The 25666-nt window shown below is 38.5% G+C and overlaps 1 protein-coding gene and 1 long non-coding RNA gene across 3 annotated transcripts in view; one reads left to right on the forward strand and one right to left on the reverse strand.

Annotated features, from left to right (window-relative positions):
* Window positions 1-196: 196 nt before the first annotated feature.
* LOC120545512 lies at window positions 197-17580 on the forward strand. The gene is made up of 6 exons (XR_005636706.1): window positions 197-459; window positions 8468-8699; window positions 9113-9287; window positions 14398-14952; window positions 16578-17335; window positions 17470-17580. It is a non-coding gene; the product is annotated as an uncharacterized LOC120545512 (long non-coding RNA).
* Window positions 7982-25666, reverse strand: part of tnksa (tankyrase, TRF1-interacting ankyrin-related ADP-ribose polymerase a) — an 81895-nt gene continuing 64210 nt past the window's right edge. The window contains exons 17-29 of one of the 2 annotated variants that reach the window (XM_039779904.1): window positions 21930-22149; window positions 20035-20144; window positions 18826-19014; window positions 17927-18007; window positions 17440-17635; window positions 17238-17317; window positions 14805-14925; window positions 14384-14481; window positions 13399-13473; window positions 12179-12284; window positions 9915-10101; window positions 9097-9253; window positions 7982-8726 (exon numbers count right to left, since the gene is read on the reverse strand). In XM_039779904.1, coding sequence (XP_039635838.1) covers window positions 8640-8726; window positions 9097-9253; window positions 9915-10101; window positions 12179-12284; window positions 13399-13473; window positions 14384-14481; window positions 14805-14925; window positions 17238-17317; window positions 17440-17635; window positions 17927-18007; window positions 18826-19014; window positions 20035-20144; window positions 21930-22149 — 1707 coding nt within the window. In that variant the 3' untranslated portion in view covers window positions 7982-8639. The remainder of the gene's footprint in view (window positions 8727-9096; window positions 9254-9914; window positions 10102-12178; window positions 12285-13398; window positions 13474-14383; window positions 14482-14804; window positions 14926-17237; window positions 17318-17439; window positions 17636-17926; window positions 18008-18825; window positions 19015-20034; window positions 20145-21929; window positions 22150-25666) is intronic. The other variant, XM_039779905.1, reaches the window with a different exon arrangement.

Consider the following 25666-nt stretch of genomic DNA (forward strand, 5'->3'; position numbering starts at 1 on the left):
CAAGTGTCCCAGTAAGCTATTTCAGTGAGTCAGCATGCACAATACCAGGGCCTCTCCTAAGTGGAATGCAGCCACCATTAACGGGTTTGAATACACCTGTGCTTTTCCTACTATGACATGTCAACATGTCTGCCGTGAAAAAAAGGTATATTGGCTGCTGTTGGGCTGCGTAGGTAGTCGAAAAGCCACGGTGAGTTAGCAAGACGGCGTGCCGGAGTGATTAAGATGGACTATTCAGAACAGGTGCGGGACCGTAGAGTTTGGAGCAGGACCGACGAGATACCCTTTTCCCACATTAAGTTGTGTTTCGCCATCATTTTACTTTACTTTAAATGTACTTTAAATGTACACAAATAAACTGGCAATGGAGCACCGACGCTAACCAGTGTCGGACTCGGACCACAGACATCGATCTGACCGAGTATCGGAGCAGTGCCGGCGGGGGCAGCGAGGCGACAGGTAGGCCCATCCGCCATTAAGCCTGGCAGCCGAACGCTCATCCTTGGAGATTCACACGGTTGGGCCGTCCAAGCCCTAGATTCCCTAGAGGAGTGTTAGTGACAAAATAATAGCATCACGTTTTCCCAGGGTTTTGGTTATGCAGTGACATTAAAAACTATTAAAATACATTTAAAACATCAGGCTTATGTCTCAGGCAAATGCATATAAAAAGGGGCGTTATCACACCTGGGGTACAAGGAAATAGCTGAAACAGGCTTGTCGCAAAACGAGGGCACTATAAAAAATATAATCTCAGTGGCAAAAAGTGTCATAAAAATGTATGTCATACAAGAGTGATAGTATATTATGTCACATTTTATTAGTTTGTCTTAAAAAAAAGTAATTAAGTCAGTATGTCATAAAAAGTCATAGTATCCGATACAAAGTAGTAGTAGTAGCCTCTATGTTGAAAAAAATCAAAGTAGGCTACAGTATATCGACGAAAAGTCATAGTTTGTAGGAAAAAAGTCATAGTATATAGTGTCTAAAACTTAATATTGTCGTATGTCGAAATAAATCATAGCGTAGCCTAGTATGTCGAAAAAAAGTCATCATATAACCTGTCGATACAAAGTCATAGTATAGCATGTCCACAAAAGTTATGTCTTAGTGTTGAAAAAGTCACAAGTCATAGAATAGGTCAAATAGTGAGAAAATAATCATAATATAGTATGTCAAAAAAGTCATAGTACACTATGTCAAAGTCAGAAAAAAGTCATAGTCAAAAAACTCATAGTATAATATGCTGAATAAAGTGGAAAAAAAGTCATAGTATGTCATAGTATGTTTAAAAGAGTCATAGTATAATATGCTGAATAAAGTGGGAAAAAGTCAGTATTGAATGTCAAAAAGTTATAGTATGTTGAAAAAAGTCATAGTATAGTATTCTGAATAAAGTGGAAAAAGTCAGTGTATGTCGAAAGAGTAAAACAAGTCATAGTATAGTATGTTGAAAAGTCATAAAGTCACAGTATATGTTTAAAAAAAAGTCATAGTATAATATGCTGAATAAAGTGGAAAAAAGTCATAGTATATCAAATAGTCATAGTATTATATGGTGATCAAAGTGGAAAAAAGTCATAGTATGTCAAAAAAGTCAGTAAAGCATGTCAAAAGTAGTATGTCGAAAGTCATAGTATAGAATTTTGAAAAAAGTGGAAAAGTCATAGTATAGTAAGTCAAAAAAGTAAATAGTATATTAAAAAAGTCATGTTAGCATGTTGAAAATTTTGAAAAAAAGTAATAGTATAGCATGTTGAAAAAAGTCATAAAAGTCATAGCACAGTGTGTTGAAAAATTTTGAAAAAAAGTTATAGCATAGTATGTCGAAAAAGTCACTATGTCCAAAGATTTTAATAAAAGTCATAGTATGTCGAAAAAAGTCATAAAAATGTCATAGTATAGTATGTCGAAAAATCTCACTGTTACCATGTTGAAAATTTTGAAAAAAGTCATAATATAGTATGTCCAAAAAAGTCGTAGTATAGCATGTCCAAAAAATTGATGAGTCATATTATAGTATGTCGGAAAAAGTCATAATATATATGTCAAAAAAAGTTATAGTCGTATGTCGAAAAAAAGTCATAATATATGGAAATTTTGAAAAAAAAGGTCATAGTATAGAATGTCCAAGAAAAGTCATAGTATAGCATGTAGAAAAAATCTCATAGTATAGTATGTCGGAAAAAAGTCACAGTACAGTGTGTCAAATTTTGAAAAAAAAGTTATAGTATGTTAAACAGTGGAAAAAGTAATAGTATAGTATGTGGGGGAAAAAAAAATTTTTTTTTAAAAAAATTTAAAAAAATAGTTAAAAATTAAAAAAAAAAAAAAAAAAAAAAAAAAAAAAAAAAAAAAAAAAAAAAAAAAAAAAAAAAAAAAAAAAAAAAAAAAAAAAAAAAAAAAAAAATCAAAGTGTGTGCTAGGAAAAGTTACGTATTACTATCAGAAAAGTCATAATATAGTATGTCAAAAAAGTCATAGTATAGCATGTGGAAAAAGTCATAGTAAGTCAGAAAAAAATCATATGTTGAAAAATTCATAGTATAGTATGTCGAAAAACGTCATAGTATAATATGCTGAATAAAGTGTAAAAAAGTCATAGTGTAGTATGTCATAGTATGTTTAAAAGAGTCTTAGTATAATATGCTGAATAAAGTGGGGAAAAAGTCAGTATAGAATGTCAAAAAGTGGAAAAAAGTTATAGTATGTTGAAAAAAGTCATAGTATAGTATGTTAAAGTCATAGTATAATATTCTGAATAAAGTGGTAAAAAGTCAGTGTATGTCGAAAGAGTAAGTCATAGTATAGTATGTCGAAAAGTCATAAAGTCACAGTATAGTATGTTTAAAAATAAAAAAAAGTCATAGTATAATATGCTGAATAAAGTGGAAAAAAGTCATAGTATATTAAATAGTTCGCTCGCGATCCCGTTCTTAAACCTTTCTACCACCGATGTGTTGCCCTTTTGATGTATACCCTCCTGTTTTGACCTCTTATGAGTTTCTCCTAATGTCAGCAATTGATTTTTGGAAAAAAGTCAGTATAGAATGTCAAAGTCATAGTATATTAAATAAAAAAAAAAAAAGTCATAGTATTGTATGTCGAAAAAGGTCATAATATAGTATGTCGAAAAAAGTCGTAGTATAGCATGTCCAAAAAATTTATGAAAGTCATATTGTAGTATGTCGGAAAAAGTCATAGTCGTATGTCCAAGAAAAGTCATAGTATAGCATGTAGAAAAAATCTCATAGTATGTGGGGAAAAAAAGTCACAGTACAGTGTCAAATTTTGAAAAAAAAGTTATAGTATGTTAAACAGTGGAAAAAGTCATAGTATAGTATGTTAAAGTAATAGTTTAATATTCTGAATAAAGTGGAAAACAGTCATAGTATAGTTGTAAATATAGTTGAAAAAAAGTCGTATGTCCAAAAAATTTAGTGAAAGTCATATTATAGTATGTCGGAAAAAGTCATATTATAGTATGTGGGAAATTTTTGAAAAAAGGTCAGTTTTTTTTTTTTTTGACATGCTATAGTATGTCCAAAAAAGTCATAGTATAGTATCTCGAAGAAAAAAAAAAAGTTTGAATAAAAAAGTAATCACAAGCATGTCGATTAAAAAGTCATAGTATAGTGTGTTGAAAATAAAAAATAAAAATTATAGTATGTCAAAAAAGTCATAGTATAGGGTGTCGAAAAAAAGTCATAGTATAACATGTCGAAAAAAGTGGAAAATTACGGAGCCCCTGAGGTGACATGGAGGAAGTATGTGTAATGTACTGGGGACAAACACTAAACTTGAGATCTCAAGTTTGGATATTTGATATCCAACAAACAATAAGGATAACCTTAGTATCTCCCAAGGTCTGCCAGATGTCAATGTGTCTGGATTACATTCGGCACACCTTCCTAGATATAGGTATACCTAGAGCTGCTTATGGTTGTTGATTAACTTGTTCTGCCTAAAAGTACATTAATCATAACAGGTTTGTTTCACAGTTAAACAGGGAAGGTCAGAATACTATCAGTTAGCTCATTTTAGCTATAGTTCCTGTAATAATAATTTTTAATATAATCAAGAACATTAGCATTACAAAATAAATGGGAAAATATAATCATCAGATGTAAATAAAAAAGTAACAGTAATTACACTTTAAGAAAATAAAAAAAGGTTGTTGGTGATGCAGTTTAAATGTATTGTTATACCTGGATTTGTTTCTACTGTTTTGCAACAAGGACATCTATTTATAGTCTTGAAATAGGATTATCCATTTAACGTGAAAATGACTTTTTTGGATTGACAAAATTGTGTCAGTGGATGTAAACAAAAAGCAAATGAAGACCGAGGTAATATGAATTAAAAAGTACATCCTGTTTAGTAACCACATGGTGCCAATAAACTGAACAAAGAATAAGACAAAAATACACTTTAAGTTCTTTTATTAAGATTTTCTTCTGTACAAGAGTGAGGAGTGTATCTGTTCCACATGTCAGCTGGTCAGCAGCTTGGTACAAGTGTCTGTACAACAGCAGGTCAAACATTACTGATGAGGAAATGTGTTAGTTAACGGTTGGCTTTTTGTAGAAGGCAGGTCAGAAGGTGAGGCATGAATTTATAATACATACACACATACTCGCACGCAGGCATCCCTCCAAACTATTTACAACAAGATGGCTGACTGGCCCTCGACACAAATAAGGAAAGACAGGCCAACCAAAACACAACTCAAATATTAATCCCATAAAAAAGTATTTCAAAGGGGGGGGGGGAAAGCAGAAAAAATAAACTCAAAATGATCCATAATAGACTCATTTAAAAGGCCCATCTGGAGTTAGTTTATTTACAGTCTCATTTAACATTTAAATCATACAACGCTGCTACACCGTAAACTCTGCCTGCTCGGTTTGTTCATGCCGAGAGAGCCAACAGTGACGCTGCCACTTCATCCGAAATCTTTTTTTTTTTTTTTTTTTTGTGCTAACTAATCACGGTCAACACAGGCGTTAAAAAAACAAAACAACGAAATGTCTCGGAGAAACTGACTATAAACTTGCTTTGTTTATCATTAAAAATCCAATTAGAGCTTTATGACTTAAGTCAATTTGTGAAATGCCAGATCCTAAATAATTTACTTGAGGAAAAACAGGTCTTCTAGGCAGGTAAAATCACTTGGTCTTAAAAACATCCTTTTACCGAGTAGCTTTTACATTGGGCCATTTTCCCTTTGAACGCTTTTCTGCCATTACAATTTAATTTCAAGCTTATTAGGTTTTCTCAATTTTACTTTAGTCATCAGTTGTCATTCAGTCTACTATTTAATTTTCCTTTCCAATTTCCCTGCAATGACTGACTTTGTAATTTGCTGACAATCAGTTAATTTGTTATCATTGTTATTGGGATTAACTATTGCATTCAACTGTTTGGGCTGCAAAACTGAGGGAAAACGTGGAAATAGTCTGACAAAAAGGTTTAGTTTAAAAGTCTCAGGGGCGGCTATTTTAAGCTACCAGTTCAGTTTCTCTGAGGACATACTTACAGTATGGAGAATTTAGGCTTAGTTCACACTTAACATGGATTTAATGTTTGTTTGCACTTGGCTCAGACCAACGTCATCTTCACCTTGAAGGCGCAAATCTGCTGAAATCTGAGTTTGGCTGGCAGACGCTGTAGTGCTAACAAAGTCAGGATAAAAATAAATCCAATATTAGAACAGCTTTGTCAGATTTAAATGTGATGTTCCTTTAATGGGTATGAATCCATTGCTGCTGCCTGATTTGGGTAAATCAATCATAGTACGTTTCCGAGTGATTTTAAGGCTATTCATTCTCAAAAACGGTTTGTCATTTCCCTTTCCATTCCACACAGTTTCAAGGAATTTCAAAGACCTCAGCACTGCTCGACTCGGCATGATGTGATGAACATGAAATAAACTAAAACATGTGGTCCCAAGTGGTGTACATTAATAAAACAAAAAAAACAATTAAAAGATAAACATGGTCAGTATAGTAAAAATAAAACTAAAAAACTTTCAAGCATATGTAGTGTGAGGAGTTTGCTAATTTTGCTGTTATGAAGTATATCGTACATGTTAGTGTGTTCCTATAAATGGTTAATACAAACAAATTTGATAGCATTTTTACAGTAAGTAGAACATGTCCATTATCCTTTTCATCATCCTCAACCTCAGTCAACCTGCAGATCTCTAGTTTATATAAATATCTTTTTGAAGCCTGTGACCAGCCCGCTGAATGGCTTGCTAAGATGCAGAGACTAGGGTCACTTTCCTCATTTGCTTATGTTTAGGAGTGTAAACTCAGGAGTGTAACGACGACCTAAAAATAATGGAAACATAAAGTAACATGCAAGGAAAAAACAAAAATGGAATAGGCCTCAGAAAAAGACACTGTAGAAATGAATCCCTACAAAAATGCCTTCCTGATATACAGTAGATTGGTTCCCTTCAACATAATACTACAAGCCAGCAATTCCTCTGTTGCACCACTAGGGGGCACTAACAGTTACAGGTAGAGAGGGAAGGGCCGAGAAGGCAGCAGGTTCATGTAAACAACACAATGTGAGAGACCTTAAACCCAAAACAAAAAGATGCTCCAGATGTAAATGTTAAGTGGCACACGGATGTAGAAGAATGTTATGTTATATAATGTGAATGTTTAGCTGCAATTGACAAGATCAATATCATTCACAATTTAGGGCTTCACAGAGAACAATGTCACATTATGGATGTATGTGTTTGTACATGTACATATCGTCGTTGTCAGGCGAAAACCTTGTATGTCCAAAACTGTTGCTTTTCAGGAAATAAAAGGCTAATTTGAAAACATTTGAATTGAGCAATTTCTGTCTGACAAGGTAATCGTCTGTTTAAATATCTGTAAAACCCACAGACAAAAAGGGTGACAGATTAGCGTTAAAAAAAATGTAAATAAGGTTTCTGGCCAACAGCGACAATATCAAAGTGTCACAGTTTGGTCTCGTGGTCCGCCTGGTTTTAGTAACTTAGTATTTTGGGCTTCTACTAGAACATGTTTACATGCTCTAATATTCAAAAAACATATTTTTTCTCATACTGTCTGTCTGAATATACCTGTGTTTACCCTCTGTCTGAAACACTCTTTTAAGCGCCTGTCTTTTAAACCATCCCTCCTGAAAACGCCCAGTCTGCTCTGATTGGTCAGCGTTTTCAGGTCTTTCGCATCTGCGGTCTCACGTGTTTCTGCACAGTCATTGCAGTTGGGGAATGACTGTATATTAGTGTAGTTGTGGCATCACAAATGTACAGAAGTCCTCACGCCTCTCTTAAAAGGCTCAGTTACTGAATATAGGCTGTGTGCATTTCTTGTTTTGATACTTTCCCAAGTATTTATATAGCACCTCGACCGTCTTTATAGTTTAATAAAAAAAAACAAAAAAAAAAACAATATGGGACCTTTTTTAAGATGTAGTTTATACAGTATAATGACCACTCAATTCTGACTCCAAGCAGTATTATATTGAATTGGAAAACAATTTTGAAAATGACTGATTTCCTTGAAAAGCAATTAAGGCTCGGAAAGCAGTATGTTTAGGGCATGTTGGATTGACTGACCGGTGTCTCCAGTTGCTGCTTGCTTGTCACAACTCAGCTCTGCCCAAAATCTGAATTTTGAAACTTTAAATGATTTTCTTCGGTGTGGATTTTAAGTTTTGGTGTTCCTCTGACGTGAGCTGATTTTGTCTGACTGGTGGGTGTAGAAGATGGTCCCTGCATGGACTGTAGTGGAACGTCTGCAGCCGGCACCGGTAGCAGCAGTGGATTGTTTGTTTTCTGGCACCGGTAGCAGCAGTGGATTGTTTGTTTTCTGCTTATTGACTTTTGGGTTTGGGCGGGTGTTTGGTGTTTTTGTTGTGTGTGGGTTCCATCTTTTTTTTAATTTTTTTTTTTTTAAAGAAAAAAAAAGGGCGCAAAAAAAAAAAGAGCTGGAATTGTTAACATGAGTTTCATTGGTAAAAATGTGACAAGCTAGAACATAAAATGTGCTTGATTTCTGTTCTCTCAGTGCAACAATCGCTGTTTCTGGAAGTAGCCTCAGGGTGTTTTTGCTGATGTGGATGATGCACAAAGCCAAGAGGACACCATATCAAAACAACACATAAAAAATTGGGAGTAGATTACATGAGCAGTGTGCAAAGGTGCAACACCAGTGATGTTTGTTTTCCTTTGGACTGTGTCCTGTTGCAATTGCTTTAATTGTTTTTTTTGTTTTTAAGGATCGAGCCAGAGGCCTGCAAATTACATAATAGCTTACTGGTGCACTTCCACAAGTGTTGATCTAATCATTTGCATTTTCTCCTGCAAAAGTAGACCCAATTAATTAAAGAATCTGATAGATTTTGCTGTCTGCTGCTTTTGGACTGGGCATGTATCACACCCCAAAACTCATCCTCCTTCTCTTCTCCTATTTAGACACATCCAGGTCGGTTTCTGAGGGTCGACAGTTCACCTCGCCCACCTCAAGTTCAACTCTGGAGACTTTCATTTCGGATCTGAGGTTTAAAAATACCCTCTAGTTCAGTTCCAGAGAGTGGCTCTGGTCCATTGCAGTCTGGCCTTCTTCCAATCCAGCCGTGATTGCGTTTTAGGACTTCTGCTCCGGTGTGGCAGCAGGCGTGGCCAGACTCTCCGGCTTCACAATCTGGTAGGTGATCAAGTACTCTGGGTATGCCTGTGGACAAGGAACACATCAAATTCAACTCATAGTAAATATTAGGCTTATTTCTAGTGTTGAACTCATGTCATGTGTACATATATTAACAAGGCAGAAAAGAAATGATCGATGCATCGTCATTTATTTTCGATTTAGAAGGATTTGCTGCTATTTAAAGATGTCCCCTTGGACTCTGTGAAATTATTATGGGTATTTAAACATTTTCTGGCATTCTTATAGAAGAAATGATAAATCAATTAATCAAAGGAATAATCCACAGATTTATGAATAGTGAAAATTGGTGCAACACTACTTATTTCATACAATTTATGTAGCACAAAGGGGTGGTTTAAAAAAATAAATAAATAAAAAGATAGTGTGTACTGACCTGCTCCCCTCTGTAGATGACGTACTCTGCATACGCCAGTCCGTTGACACTGGGTCGACCTATAACCGAGTGGTGTCCAGGGGGGGCGTGGGCCATTTTCATCGCACTAAACTGAAGAAACGACTTTCCCAGCGTCACTCTGCAGAACAGCATCTGCCTGAAATGCAAACCCACAGAATGATGCCGTGAAGGTCAGATAAATTTTTGTTTATTTCGTACATTTTTACTCAGTAATACTATGTTGCAGTACGTTTTTTATGTCAATTATTTAACTTCCTGCAATAAAGCACAACAGTGATTGTGGTTGATAAAAGGTCATCAAATTCCTGTTTTCTCTGTGTCCCAATTCCATACTACATAAGTACGATATTCTAATTTTATAGTATATTGTTATGGCAATTAGTACAATAAATCAATTTGGCTTTACTGTTTTGCACTAACAGGAAATGATAATGTCCTAAGTAAGTGCTGATAGCTTTGAAATACAAGTAAAGTTTTTCTCCGGTTTCTTTGTACAATGCATTGTGGGACAATAGAGTCCATCGAAGGCACATCTAAAATTGAGTGGATTCAGTATACATATTCAGTATACATAGTAGCATCTTTGAATAAACTGTTGTCGCTTTAGAGGTATGAACAAATTACATAATCAAAACCTGATTAGAATTAGTACTTAGTGTGGAATTGGGACATTGGTACTGACGAGTAGTTCTTTCCTTCCACACAAGAAGAATCAAGTTGTTGGAACAAACAGGATAAGATGAACATGCCACCATCGTAAAGAGAATATATTTTTTTCTTAACTAAAGATGTCTCACCTGTGGCACACGTAGCAGGAGCGGTCTTTGTGGGTGGGGCATCCTGTGCCTCCCCCAATCCCGTACACGTACTGGTTGCTTTTGGAGGAGTTCTCCGCAAAATAGATCCCGGCTCCAAACATGCCGCCGATGTAGGCGTGTCGCTCGTCAAAGCCCTTGTGGATGATGGCATTGATGAAGGGAGAGCCTGGCAGGAGAAAGGACACATTCATATTAAGGCCATCCCACTGCAAAAAACATGCAATAGACTCTCCCTGTGGGGACAGGAACACATCCTGTATGCACATGCTTATAGGCACCTGGAAAACCTCCCAACACATCTTCTTGTCCATCCATTTATGGAGCCTCCACCAGAAGATACCCCAAATATATATAGCTAACAATAATAATTTAAAACATAGTCTATCTGATGATATGTCTACATTCAGCATCCTCTGCAATGTAAAACGAATGCAGACAAGGAAGATAGATCCAGATACTGTTTGACTAAGTGTTATCCTGGGAAATGATCTAAGAGACTTTGAACATAGTACTGTATGATCGTTGGTTGTCAAACGCAGCATTTCAGACATCACAGAAGCCAGACGACTTCCTGGGAATTTTCAACTCCACAGTGTTTAACGTTTTAAAGAAACAGAACTCGGCTGCGGTCCCGGCGGTTGTGGATATGGAAGATTAATGACTGGATGACCAGCTGTTCTTCGCTGCTAACATCTCTGCGACAACCCACTCCTGCAGATTTATTCTCCACAAGATCAGGAGGATACGACCATCCCTCACCCAGGAGGCGGCGCAGGTTCTGGTCCAGGCTATTTACATCTCGTGCCTAGACTACCGCAACTCGCTCCTGGCTGTTGTGCCTCCATCTGCTATCCGACCTCTGGTGCTTATCATCAGCCTGGCTGATCTTCAACTTACCCAAGTTCTCCCACACTGCCCTGCTCCTCCACACCGGCTCCCGGTGGCTTCTCGAATCCGTACACTGGTACTTGCCTATTGTGCTGTGAATGGCTACATCCAGAACATGGTCAAACCATACACCTAACCTGTCCACTACGCTCTGCCACTGCCTGTGGGTTTTCTACTTCCTCACAGTTCAGACCGCACCATGGTGAAGTTCGTCTCAAGAGTTTTACTTCTGTCAACAAAGAGGAAGTGACCGACGCTGAAGGAAGTGATCAAAATGTCATGGCAATGAAGAGGAAAACTGTCACCAATGCGTGAAATGCATCTTCAACTTCAGAACAACCAGATTTTGGTGCATGTGTACAGTAGGGCTGGGCAATATATTGATATTATATCTATCGTGATATGAGACTAGATATCATAATATCGTGATATGACTTAAGTCTTTTACTGGTTTTAAAAGCTGCATTACAGTAAAGTGATGTACTCTTCTGAACTTACCAGACTGTTGTAGCTGTTCTATTATTTGCCTTTTCCCCACTTAGACATTATGTCCACATTACTGATGATTATTTATCTAAAATCAAAGTGTGAAGATATTTTGTTAAAGCACCAATTTTCAACCCTACGATATCGCCGTGATATCGAGGTATTTGGTCAAGAATATCGTGATATCCGATTTACTCCATATCGCCCAGCCCTAGTGTACAGCCAAGTTTACCGGCAAACCAAAGACACACACGCGTGCGCACGCGCTACTGAAACGCACTCACGTCCTATACTGAAATGTTCTCATAAACACTATTGAAAGTGAATTCCCGTTTCAGTGTGTGAGGTAATTGTGAATAATGTCCCAGATAGTCCATTTTCCTCCCATACCTGAATGCTATGTGGAGTACCCAGACCCTCCTTCCTCACACTTTGGAGGAGGGTCTGGCAAAGGGAGACTACAGCGCTTCAAGGCACTGAGGTTAAGCTCAGACATGTTTGTAATAACCGCAGGAAACAAATATTGGAAAAATTATTTATGAAGAAAGTGCTGGTGAATTTTATGGAAATTCACCAAACAAAGTATTCATTGTTTAACCTTAATTAATTTAATACAGAAGATAGTGGAACAGAGGCTAGCTCTGATGTGACATCCTGACTTAGGCTCTCTATACTGGCCCTTGGTTGCGTCACCACATTAACCAGCAGTTCGACGGCTTTTGGAATCAAGCAAAATCAAATGTTCGAAAAGAAGACCACTTAATAAAGAAGTAAAAATATTATATAAAAGGTTAAGCAACAAGCTGTTGAAATACTTGATATATGGTGAGGAAACCCACCCTGCTGCACTATATACTCTGTTAATTTACCGTGAAAGAGCATTCGCTCGTTGTGATGGTTGTGATTCTCGTCTGCGATTTCCTTTTGTCTGTGTGCATATCTCTCCCGTAGCTTCTTATTCACCACCTTCTGAATCTACAGAGAGAGGAATGGAGGAACAGAGGGAGGGATGAGAATTAAAATGTATTTCTAAAAGTCAAACCAGACACCACATTTAATTTGACTCTTTGTTAGTTAATTAAGTTTCAACTCCTCCTTTGTGATCATTAAAAGACAAAACTGGTCTCTGTGTATGTATACTAGGGCTGTTGGAATGAATACCGTAAAAAAATCATTACTATTCAAATGCTGAAATTACTATTCAAATGTGAGGGGTTTTTTTTATAAATAGGTTGGCTAACGTTAGCTAATCTCCCTCTTCTCATGTCTGATAAACAATAAATTACAGGACTGAGAAACAAGGCATTGTGAGCTAACGTTAGGTACAGAGTAACGTTAGTACAGGGGGGAGTGACAGGCTGCGGCTGGAAATCGGAAGAAGGATGGTAAATGGTTTTAACATGACTTTAAAATTGACATCCACCGAGCCCAAATACTTATGTTAGCAATAGTTAGCTCGTTCTGGTTTCCTAACTGCGTCACAAGTTGTAGGAGCTTAGCAGGGAGCTTCATGGAGGCAGCTAAAGTTTATGTTAGCTGCCTTACATCTGTCAGTTAGCTTCGACTTCATATATTACCTTCTAACTGCTGTATTCTCAGTAACGTGACAATCTGCAAGAAACAGGTTGCTTATAAATCACTAACAGTAGCGACAGCACCGTTTGGCTTAGTTATCAATGCTGTTAGCATCGTGGCTAACACTTATGTTACTTAGTTTATGACAAATTGTTTCAGCTGTGCTTTCTAACATTTACAACAGAGCCACTTCAATACAATTGAACACACTACAGAGTTCACTGCTGATTTGTGTTTGTCGCTGTGTGCGTGGTAGAAAATAATGTAAACAGAGCGGCGTGCCAGAAATGCACTGTGCCATGACGTAGATGCCCTTCAAGGCCAGGCTGATGTTGGAAGTCCCTCTAGTGGACAGACCGTGTAACAACAACAACCACATGCTTATAGTGGCATTGACAATGCATAAGCATTGTCAAAAATTGGCATTGTCATATATATATATAAAAATTTGAATGGTATTATAGAGGAACACTGACGGCTCTAATGTGTACGCTATGTGTGTGTGAACACACACCTTAATGATGTTGTACCGGCTGAAGACTCCACCTGCATTGCCTCCATCGCGGTGCTCTCTGATAGTGCTCTGTAGCTAAAGAGGAAATAAACAGACAGAAGACGATCAAAATGACAAACTTATGCAAAGCTTTGAAAGTTAAAATGGAGAATGTGGGGGATTAAACATGCTAATGAAATGCATACGACATAATACAACGGTCCTGTTGAGGTTTTAGAGGTGTGAATCTGTATGGTCATTCTGTTATTTAGCCTACGCTCTGTGATATCAATGGGGTGGATAAAAACACAAACATTATACACCATGAAGGCAAAATTTATTGCAGGACTGTTTTATAAACTGCATTAGTTTTAGTTGGGTGTACCAAATAAAGTGGTAAGTGACTAAGCCTAGATTACAGAGAAGCAACTCATTTAATCACAGTAGATAACTAAATAATGCCTGTGGGAAATTTCCTGCAGCTGCAAATGTGCGGCATCAGCAGTTAAAAAAATAAAAAACATGACTCAAAAGAGGAATATAAAGTAAAAATAGATCAGAAGCTGCTGCAGGTGGATTTACAAACTGATGGAGCCATTTGAAGAAAGTTGTGGGTGAAATGATCACCACCATTCAGAAAAATCATCCTAATGACTGAAATGATTGATGACTATACAATACTGCTGTGAATAGGTAAAGGTAGTCAACCTAGCATTAGAAACTGTCTGGAGACCTCATATCAGTCATTTTTCAAGTTCCCAAGTAAAAATTACAGTTTATATTAGCTGTTAATTTTTTGTTAACATCTGACGGTCCTCATTCATTTTAAATCCATTTAGACGGATATCTGCTGTCGCTTTCAGTTACTGCTTTCATTTATATAGTCAGTGGAGCAGTAGTCCGGGTCTAAAGTCTCTTCTGCAGATTGTTGCTGTACTGTGGTGACACTAGCAACCTAAATGTATGTCGTGTCTGGATGCGTGTGTGTAAAAGTGTGTTTGCATACTTCCTCCTCCACAGACTGGAACTCCTTGTCGTCCGGTGCCAGGTCGATCAGCACGGTGCCCTGGCTGGAGCAGTGGAACGTCAGATATGGGTTTGCACCTACAATCAAAAAACAAATGACACTAAATTTCTTATCATACATTACAGGTATAGCCACATATATAACCCAGGAGTTTGATGTATAGATGATGTAAAGTAAGCATTTTGAGTGTTTCTCAACAAATCTGAAGACTAAATAACAGAACTTGGCGTTATAAAGAGAACATGCTTGATTGTTTTAACATTTCCAGTGTTTATTTGAAGATTAAATATTTATGTCATTTCAATACAGTAAATCTGATATAGGAACAGGTGTGTGTTTGTGTGTGTAGTTTTGTGTGTGCGTGTGTGGTTTTGTGTGTGTGTTTTGTTTGTTTCCTGACCTTGCTGGCCTCCCAGCAGCCGTTCGATGCCCTTGATGAGTTTGTGTCTGTGGCCGTAAGCGTTGATGCCGATCTCTTTCAGCTCCTCGTGACCCATGTCTGCCAGCACATCCAGCGAAATCTGCCCGGAAAACAGCAAATGAGTCATGTCAGTCTTGCTTATAGTTATCTTCTCCCAAAAGACTGCATATCACTAGGAAAATAACATTTTATTATCATAATGTGCAATATTGATTTGAGAGATACTTCTAATTATACATCTGTCACCTGAATCAAACGTTCTAATTTATTGAAAGGTAGAACTCTAAATAAATAAAAAGACATTACAGTTTGATGATGAAAATAGCAAGTCATACAAAAATTAAATAACCAACAATAAAACAAGAATTCAATGATCTAAGACATTGCAGAGACAATCGATCTGACAAATATGCATGAGTGAAAGACTGAAGCGGCATGAAAAAAATGTCAATGAATGCATGGCAGTAATCAAGCCTTTCATATGCAAAATGATGATGGTGAAGTTCGTGTTTTTTCAAGGCGATCCCAGATGAGATTCATGCTTGCGGCAGAGATTACTTTGCTTTTTAAACAGTGACCTTTACGTACTTCCCTCTGTGTTGCTGTGATCACTGCAATAGGTGTAATCATCATAGCCTAAATACTCCACTCCGAGTGAAAACACAGAAATAAGCAAAACAGAAACTGAAAATTTGTCTGGCACCAAAGTGAATACAAGAATCCCGGTTTCATTTCCGAAATCACAGCAAAGAGATGAAAATGTCAGCTTTTTACTTCTTCAGAAGCCTGTATGATCTTTTAACAGAGAAAAACTGTTTGTCACACTCAATTTGAAGTAATCACAGAAAAGTAATAAAAGTGATGGTTCTCGCCACTGGCTGATGCTTCAAGCTGCCATCTTACAATTTCATCACAGCAGTGGAAAAGCAGCATCTGAGCAATCTGCCACCTGGAACATCCAACTAAATAACTTCTACCAATTCCTTGCATCTTGCAAAATTATTGCATTCTCCCTGCAAGTTTTAACTAAACAGTAATAGTGGCCGATCTCCATATTTTTTTGCAAAAACTGTTCAATCAAACTTTGTTTTGACAAAGGTTTACTAATAATCCTCTTCTACAACAACAAACAAATCAGAAGTGGAGCTTTACAGAGGGAACAGAAGGAGGATTCACACAGCAGAAAGTTGATTAGAGTTGTTAATCATTGGAGCTGAAATAGGTTCAGTTTACTGTCTTTTAACACAATATTGTAATTTCAACATAACGAGTAAAAAGTATGGTTAAAGTAAATTAAATTGGCCAATTTAATGATGTAAATTCCGTTCAACCTACAGTATGTGTATCTCTTTGTCATGACTCTGAGTTATTGTTATTCTGAAATAAAAATGTACTTTTCCATTAACACCAAGCTGACTCTTACCGTAATCACAATCTTCATCTGAATATCAATGATTGCTTGGACACATATAACACACACAAACACACATATCCTCCGCATTGCTATGCTTAGCCTTTTGCCTGCTGTCACCTCTCAATTTCACTGTCTATTTCGGTTTCTCTCCCTGTCTGATTTTTCCTTTTTCTGTCAACCCATCTGTCTCCTTATCTCTGCCTGTGTCTATTTTCTCCATCTTTCTCCTTAAGCCTCTCTCTTTATTTTTTTTTCCCTTGTTCTGTCACTCCGTGCATCTGTATCCCTCTTCTGTCTCCACTGCTCTATGGACATCACCACCTCTTTTTTTCTTACAGTGGAGCAGAGACAGTCTACAGCGATGCTACAGCTCTGCAAGGCTGTACTTAGGCACAGTGGTGCTCTGAGCTAAATGCTAACGCTAACATCCTCACCACAATGCTAACATGCTGAATCTAAGCAGGCAAGATATTTACCATGATCACCATCTTATTTTAACATTTGCGAATTAGCATTAAACACAAATTACAGTTGAGGCTGATAGCTTTGCAAGTATGTAGCCATAAACCTAGCTATAATAAGCAATACAAATGTTGGATAGATTAAAATGCTGATGACCCAAGATAAAAAGTTGAGGGATTAGCGAAGTAATTACATCCTGAGGGGAACATGGATGTCTGAACCAAATTGTATGGCAATCCATCTGTTGTTGAGATAATTCAGTCTTGACCAAACACTGTCATCCCTTGAGCCATGCCGCTAGAATGGTTATGAACTGACATGAGGAATGTAAAATGGAACAAAAATGAACAAAAGAAAACTGATTAAATAAATGAGTTCAAACCAAGACTGAATTAACCCTGTAAGAAAAATATTTCCTGGTCTTTCCACCTTTCATCCTCATCTCTTATATCTATGTGCCTCTCCAGTTCTTTGCACCTTTTGCTGTTCCCTTTCACTATTGCCTTTCCCAGACACATAAAGGAATGTGCGTGTACCTGTTCCCGCTGGAAGGTGTCTCGGAGGTGTTCCAGCCCTAGGCTCTTCAAAAACTGGTTGATGGTCATGTCGAGCAGAGCTGCAGAGACACAGAGAGGTCAGCATGGTCAATAGAGGAGTCCCAGCTGTTATCCGTTTACATCATGCTGGCATGCTTTCATTTAAAAAAAGAACCAGCATCTGATTCAGGACACAACTTACTGTATGTACTTTCTCCTTCCTTCCTGTCAGACCCAGATGCTCCGTCTGCTGGTCCAGTGGCCCCGCCCACAGAGATGTCACTGAGGGGCGCAGTCAGGTTGTCTATGCTGCTGGCTGCAGACAGGCAGGATGGGGATGGAGAGGGAGAGATGACCACGCCCCCTGTCGCACCTGTACTCACCACACTTGCACTTACCTGAGAGTGGAAGAGAGAAGGGCCAAGTCAAAGTTTATTGCTGAACTCTTATACATACTGACTGACATTTTACAACTTTTTACAGTGCACATACCTCAACTATTTGCTTACAGTTCAACAGACACTTTAACTCTCACACTTAATGTGCCTAAGCTTATTATTATTTTTTAGCCTTTTCCACATATGTTAGCAGTTTCTTCTTACAGCAAACGCATAACGTGGCCACCACAGTATTACGTTTAAGCTGAAAGCCCTCTGTCTATACTTGTATGTACGTGTGTGGACACTCACCACAGTGGCCTGGGGTTTTAAACAGCTTGGCAGGGCATCTGGCGGCATGGCGTCAATCAACAATGCTCTGATGTCATCAGCCTGCAACAGATGAAAAGACAGACGGAATGACAAGATGTAGACAGACGTATTGTTAATGTCATAACAAGTCATAAAGTCAGTGAACTGACACAGTAATGTGCATTGTATAGCCATATCTATCTAAAATTTTCTAAGATTAGCCTCAGTAAGCTACTGGTCACACCAGTCCCAGTTAGGCTGTAGCAGCAAAACCCTGAGTGTCATGTATTGAGCAACGGTGCATTTTTGTTTCATATGAATTCAACTTTTCATTTGTAAGTATGAAAGTAGAATAATTCAATTTTTCTGTCTCAAAAGTTGAATTGTCTCACTGCCAAGTTGCTTGTGTTTGCATCTTTTTTTTTCTTGCAGTGCCTCGAAATACCAGCCAAGAAGAGAATTATTCTCCCTAGTCAACAAGTCCCCAGATACAAGCATCTTTTTTGGTGTCCTCTAATCTGTAGCAGAATTGTGGGCTAATGTAAGCAACATCACAAGTTGCACTTCACTTCATGTGGATGTCAGCTGTAGTGACATGTTCTCTCTGGAAAACTGTGGTATGGTACCTACAGGCAAACAAGAAACCCTATTAGGAGGCTTATTAGGGAGCCTCATTAGGAAGCCTCATTAGGGTGCAAGAAGTTTGGACACTACCTGTTCCACATTCCAAATTTCTGAAAACTTTCTTCTTGGTGCTCATCTGTCTGAATAGTTAACCATTACCAGTCAAACATCAGTTGAAGCTAATGATCTGACATGACTCATAACCGGTACAAGACTCCTAATATGAAGAAATGAGGATGAATACTGTGAAACATTTAAAAGAAAGCCTCTCGTACCGTTGCCAAGTCCAGCGGTGTCTGGCCCTCCTGGTTCTTCATGGTGGGATCGGCTCCATGGGCCAATAGCAGAGCGCAGAGCTGAGTCCGCCCCTTCTGAGCCGCCTCGTGGAGGGGAGTAAACGCCCACTTGTCTGTGGCGTTGACACACGTGTTGTACTTGATCAGCAGGGCAGCTATGTCCACGTGCTAGACGGAGGAGAGGAGGTCGATGTGGAGGAGGTGACAGACACAGAGAGAACAAGACAGAAGATGAAAAGGGGAAGGAGGAGAGGAAAGGAATTCAGAGAAGAGTTACAAAAAGAGATTACAAAAATGAGAGCAGAAAGAAGAGGAGTTGGTGGCAGGATGAGGAGAAGAGACAACAGCAATAAAAGCATTTAATGAGAAAATATGTGAAGTCTGGTGAATGAGTGCTATAACAAACGTGATCAGAAATAATATGTGGGATGTAATAATACGAAATGGTGTGAATTATTAACTCCATCATGATTCTTGTTTTCCCAAAGGTCTTTTCCATCTCTTCCTGTTCTTTTCCCTCATCATCTGTCTCCAGCGTCAAACACAAGGTAACTTGTTTCTGTGTACCAGTGGGCGATGCTAAGTGTTTGTATGTGTGTCTCCAAAACTCAGAGCTCATCAAGTTTTCATTCAAACGTGTTTCATGACTCTTTTAGTAGCAGAATGCTGTCAAACTATAAGTAAAATGTGACAAACAAGATGAAGGAAAAACTACATTCATGCATTTCTTCAGGGAACCTAATTGCAATAATAAGGTTAATAATAATAATAATAAAAATAATAATGTAAATTGGAAAACACGGTGGAAATAAGTGAGGTTATTACTGTCATATGTGATGCAAGCTACAATATTCAGAAATTGTCGTACGCATTTTACATGTAATATGGATTCAAAGCCTCAAATATGAATTCATAACAGTTAGTAAACTTCATGATGTTTACATAAGACAAATGAGGCAGAATTAGCTGCATTAGAGTTGACAACAACAAGAACATTTAAATATAGGAAGTAAAATGTTGCACCCTAAAATAAATATCAACAGATATCAAAAAGAATAAGGGCAGCATCTCTGAACTGAACTTATGACCTGAACTCAAGGTCTGCAGTGAGTGAAGAATGAATGTGTGTGTGTGTGTGTGTGTGTGTGTGTGTGTGTGTGTGCGTGAGTGAATGTGTGTCTGTTATACCCCATATGAAGCAGCATTGTGTAAAGGTATCAGCCCTCCTTTGTCCTGTGCATTCACGTCGGCTCCATGTTCCAACAGATACTCTGCTACCTCCAAGTTGTTATAGCCGGCTAGAGAGTGGCGCGGGGGGGGGGGGTGTATGGAAAACACAGCAGGAAGACAGACGGTGGTTGAAAGTAGAGGAAGATAAATAGAAGAAGAAAAAAAAAAGAGGAGAAACAAAAATGTAGTCAGGTAATGGGGGGGGAGGAAAGGCAGAGAGACATGTCAGCCTACATCAGCTGTCGTGTGACAGCGTATAATCATCTTTTCCTTTGACAAGAGAGTACATCAAGGCAGAGGGTGCGTGGGTGTGTGTGGCTCTAAGTGGTCAGATGTATGAAGAAAAAGAAATGGCAGACCTTCAAAACCCTTTTTTAAGCAGTTTCTTAACTTTAAAAGTGCCAAAAGTATGTATGTCTTCATCAAATTAGCTATTAGCAAATTATTTGTTAATAAAGACAAACTTTATCATCATACAAAAGCTGAAACTCTCTAGTCTAAAAATGCATAGTTTTCCACTGGGGAGTGACTTCATTTAGACACCATGCTTTACTAAAAGCAAGCTGTCAGAAAAGTCCTTTGTGGTGCGTAAAGGTAATATTCACATCATGTCAGAGTTTGTGCTCATCATTGTATGGGAATCTTGATAAGAAAATATAAAAAGCATTAAGATAAAAACCTTATATCTGAATATTGGCCCTTTTTGCTCTTCAAGGTTTGAAGACATGTTTGTCCTGTGTTGTCTATGCAGAGTGGTGTGTCTCTTGTTATCTCTGAAGCTGATGCTATCATGATTACAGATCCTAAATAAATACATGAGTATGAGTGTGCACCTTTGAAGACCTACAGTTTCTCTGCTATCAGGATTTAAAAACTTCATCAAGTTGTTGTGAGATCCAAGGTTGTTACAGTACATGATAGGTAATAGTGTTATGTTGCCATAAATTAGTTACCCATCTCCAGTTTATCCAAAACGCTGATGTCCAGCTCTTAACGATTACTAAAAAAAGACAACCGCCCTCATCGGCTCCCTGTTCCTTTTAGAACTTATTTTTAAAACGTTTCAGGCACTGCGTGGTCAGGCTCTCAGTTATATTTCAGGCATGTTGATCCCCTTTCAGCCACAACACAGCCTGACATGCTGAGGCAGAGGTCTCCTGCCTGGCTGTTCCCAGTACTTGATATATCACCAGGGCTCTTTTCAGGCCAGGTCCCTCAGCTTTTCAACTCTTAGTTTACCAGTCTTTTTTACGGTCTACTTTTATTTATTAATTTAAAAAAAACACATGCATTACATGAGCTGGTCTGGTGGTGAAATTTAGGAACTCATGCTCCATTTTAATTTTTGAGTGTCCTCCTTTTAGATCAGCCGCCTGAGTGAAAAGGGATCTGCCTGCTAAAGCTTACACACACACACACACACACACACACACACACACACACACACACACACACACACACACACACACACACACACACACACACACACACACACACACACACACACACACACACTTGGTTTGATCAAAAATCATTAATAAATGGGTAAATTGTCTCAGCCAACAATGTGTTTTTGCCCTCTAGGCTTTAGCTGTCTGGGTGTGTTTATTGCCTTCTTCTTGGCACTTCACTGAGCCAAAATCATAGGCGTTCAGAAAAGCTGTAGCCAGAGTGATTGGCACCAGCGAATATGCCATTTCCAGAGTTCCTTCTTGGAAACTCCAGCCAAAACGCCAACAAAAAAACATGGCTTTATCTTTCATCTCAATGTGTCTGCAAAGTGAGCTTTACATAATCAGAGAGGTGCTTACTTATTACAATGACCTGTGAATGTGATTCTACATGCATATTACCTGCAAGGTGCAGAGGTGTTGAGTTGCGTCCCTGCGTATCCCGACAGTTAATGTTGTCGGGGCTACATAACTTCTGCACCCGAGCCAGGCAGCCTTTCTTAGCGGCATCTAGCAACGCGGCATCTCCTCTCAGCAGGTCCTGGATGTCGGTGTCCCCGTCCTTCACCAGGTCAAGAGGCGTGTTACCATCTCGGTTCTTCTTGGTGGGGTCCGCTCCGTGCTGGAGAGGAGGAGGGCAAAATGGGGTTCAGTGTAAATGCACACCAACATCTACTGTATATGGCAGACAGTGTTTGCAATCAAAATACAGAATATTTTTTGTTGTAACAAAGAAAAAAATGTAAAACGGAATGTTGGTACAAAACATAAGCTATAATTGATCCCTTATCGTCGTAACCCCAGTGAGAGCGTTTCACTTAGACGAGGAAGAGACAATGACAGGTGACGAGTGAGAAGAGGATGAAGGTAAATCACTGGAGAGAAGGAGAGAGGAAAAGACGAAGAGGAGGTAGAGAGGTGAGGAAAGGACATCCATGAAGTGGAAAACACCAAATACCCTGGAGATCCTGAAGATGGGGGGGGGGAGCAGACATTTTCTTTGTTCAACTGTCTCCTAGGTAACGGTTTAACTTGTCATTTCATTGTAAGTTTTGAAAACCCGCTCATTAAAATTTTATGTTGTGGGACCACTTCCCTTGGTGTCCACTGCTAGCCTCAAACTGTCCGTTAAATATCTCTCATGGCTGTATTCCCTTTTTAAAAGTGTTTTTCAACCTAACCACGTTCAGATTTTTCTGCCCTACTCAATTTCTATTATATCTTTGCTGCTGCTGTAATTTATTCGCTATCCAGGAAAATTAGAATAGAGACCCATTTAAGTAATAACTGGGGACATTTACATATAAATACATGTCAGTTTTGTTACTCTTCCATTGGATTAAGCTTATATTCAGTTCATGAAAGATGTTCCATTTACAATAGTGAGCCATTTTGGAACCTGTAAGCTCTCTGAATGGTTATCAGGCTCAGAAAAGGTAACGCATTTTACATTTTTGATTTGTTTACAAACAAGATTAAGAGCACACAGCCATGCAAGCAACTCTATGATGCTGGACTATCTAAGTGCTAATGTTAGCATGCTAACGTGCCTAAACAATAATTACAATGCTAATATGCAGATTTTAAGCAGATGTACTGTTTACCATGTTCACCATCTTAGTTAAGCATGCTAACATTTGCTAATTAGCGCTAAACCCAAATTAGAGCTGAGGCTGATGGGAATGTCATTAGTTTTGCAGGAATTCCAATTCAAAAGTCTGACCTGATGATGGCGGTAGATGAAAAGTTAAGGGATCATCTTGAGGGATAAATGAAACATCTCAACCAAATTTCATGGCAAACATTCTGAGATATTTCTCTAAAAGCCCAAAATGTCAACCTGCTAGTGGCGCTACGGGAAAAATTAGGGCTCACCAAAGTCTTTAGGTTTAATCTTCTGGGCACCATGGATATATGTACCAAATGTCTTGGCAATCCATCCAATAGTTGCTCAGGTATTTCAGTCTAAACAATCAGAAGAAAGCCATATCGCAAGATGTCACACTGCTTGATCGACCGTTGGCAGGACTATGATACATCACACCCAAATCTTAAATCATGTAAATTCCCACATTTCATGCCAAGTGCTTACCAGGCAGATTCTCCTTTTGATTGAAGGAGAAATTCATTATGTTCCTGCACTTCTTTCCTAACAGAGAAAATGCTAATGCACGTTTTGTATATCTCATAAGATCCCTACAGAATATCATAGCACTGAGAATGCAGCAGAGGTTTATTCTGAGCACAAATCCAACAATGAAAGGGGACAATAGAAAGTTGACAACTAACAGAGCAGACAAAAGGAGAACCTCCTGATGAACTCTGTAACAGTTTATTCAAAAAGAGAGAACAGTTGCATCCCGAGGGCCATTAGCACCAAAGTACAGGAACACACACTGTTACTCGTTTGTGTGTGTGTGTGTTAAAGGGGAAATAAGGGCACTGCCATGTTCATACAAGAATCACAATCACAAGCTTAGTACAGACAGTGTGAGGATTTTCCCAGCAGAGTGGAAAACTGCCAAAACCTCCCACCACCTTGAAGAATCGACCATCTGTGTGTGTGTGTGTGTGTGTGTGTTTCTAACCTCCAGACCTCTTACTGCAACCATCAGATCAGTGAAAGCGTGGCCTGACGGAGCTACTGTATCTCTGAACTCCAGGACTGTTTCGAGAGCACTTACTGGGATTTATCTACACCCAACTGACATTGAGTCCATCACTGAGGTTACACCAGACGAGGATGAACAATCACTTGTACTTAAACTCCCACTAATAGGAGCCAGCCTTGTAGTAGATGGACATAAACAAAGCTGCTGGACGTGCTAAAGTTCTGCGCCCAGACAACTACAGTAGCACCGGTCTTCATGAGCACTGAAAAGCAGCTTACGGTTGTAGGTCAGAGTTCCCCCACTTGCCTCAAGTTAGCAACTATAGATGGGTGTCAAATTAAAAGAAAAGCCAACATAAAGGTTCTTAGGAAGGTGCTGGGACCACCACGAGTCTTCAGAACAGCATCAATGCTCCTTAACATAATTACTCCAAAAGATGCTGACTCAATTTGTGATGTTGATGGTGGAGTCGGTCCAAAATCTCCTTTAGGTGTTCAAATGGCTTGACATCTGGTGACTGTAAATGCCACTGCATATAATTCACCATCAAACCACCCAGCGACCTCTCATGCTCTCTAGGGGTGAATATTTCTTGGAAAACCAACCGTATTAGTCCAGTGCCAAAACCATCAACTGTTCTTACCCAAATAACACAAAGTGTTTCAAGAAAAAACTCCTCCTTCCCAACTTTGGATCAATCTCAGTTTCCCTATGGGCCTTTCACACACAAAGTACAATAGAATGCTAAATAATAGATATTACCTCTGCGTTTTCACCGGCTAAAAAAAAAAAAGGCAAATGAATGTAAGTTTCCACCCGCTGCTGTTACAGGGACATTAGGAGTTGGTGCATCAAGATAAACAGCTTGTGGCACTAATTCCCCAGTCAGGTGCCATTACAACCACTGCAGAAGAGGCTGCGATGAGACGATTGAAGGCGATTAAAAGAACATTAGTCAAACCTCAAACGGTGGAAAACATGATGAAAATATGGCAATTTTGGGGTCAATTGAGGAAGTTTCCTCGTCGCTCCACACAGGTGTGATGTTTTCTTCTGCTGCAGGTTTTAGTCATTGATTTATTTGCCAAGTCTGATTTCACACTGTGAAACTGCTTTTTCCCCCCAGAGCTGCCACCTTCCCTAACACTGCCCACTCCACTCAACAATAACTGTTATCCCAGAAACTCCACTGCACCATACACCACTCCACACTCTCTCACTGCATCATCCCACTTTTACTTTGTCACCACCAGCACTCCTCAATTGCAGTTATTGTGATTAGTGATTGCTGCTTTGAAATGTTGCTTGTTGTTGTTGCGTTTCTTTTTTTTACCAGTTTGTCACTTTGACCTTGTCAATCTCATACGTTCTCTGGTATGCTAATTCTTTTTGTTTTGTTTCATATGCTACTCATGACAGTTCATGCAAAACTGTTCATTGAAATATATAATTGACTCTGAGCAATAGTTTTTAACTCTCAATTTTAACTAATTGTGTGGTATATTTTATACTTTATACTTTAATTAC

The sequence above is a fragment of the Perca fluviatilis genome, chromosome 17 (assembly GCF_010015445.1).
Source record: "Perca fluviatilis chromosome 17, GENO_Pfluv_1.0, whole genome shotgun sequence".
NCBI classification, from domain to species: Eukaryota; Metazoa; Chordata; class Actinopteri; order Perciformes; family Percidae; genus Perca; species Perca fluviatilis.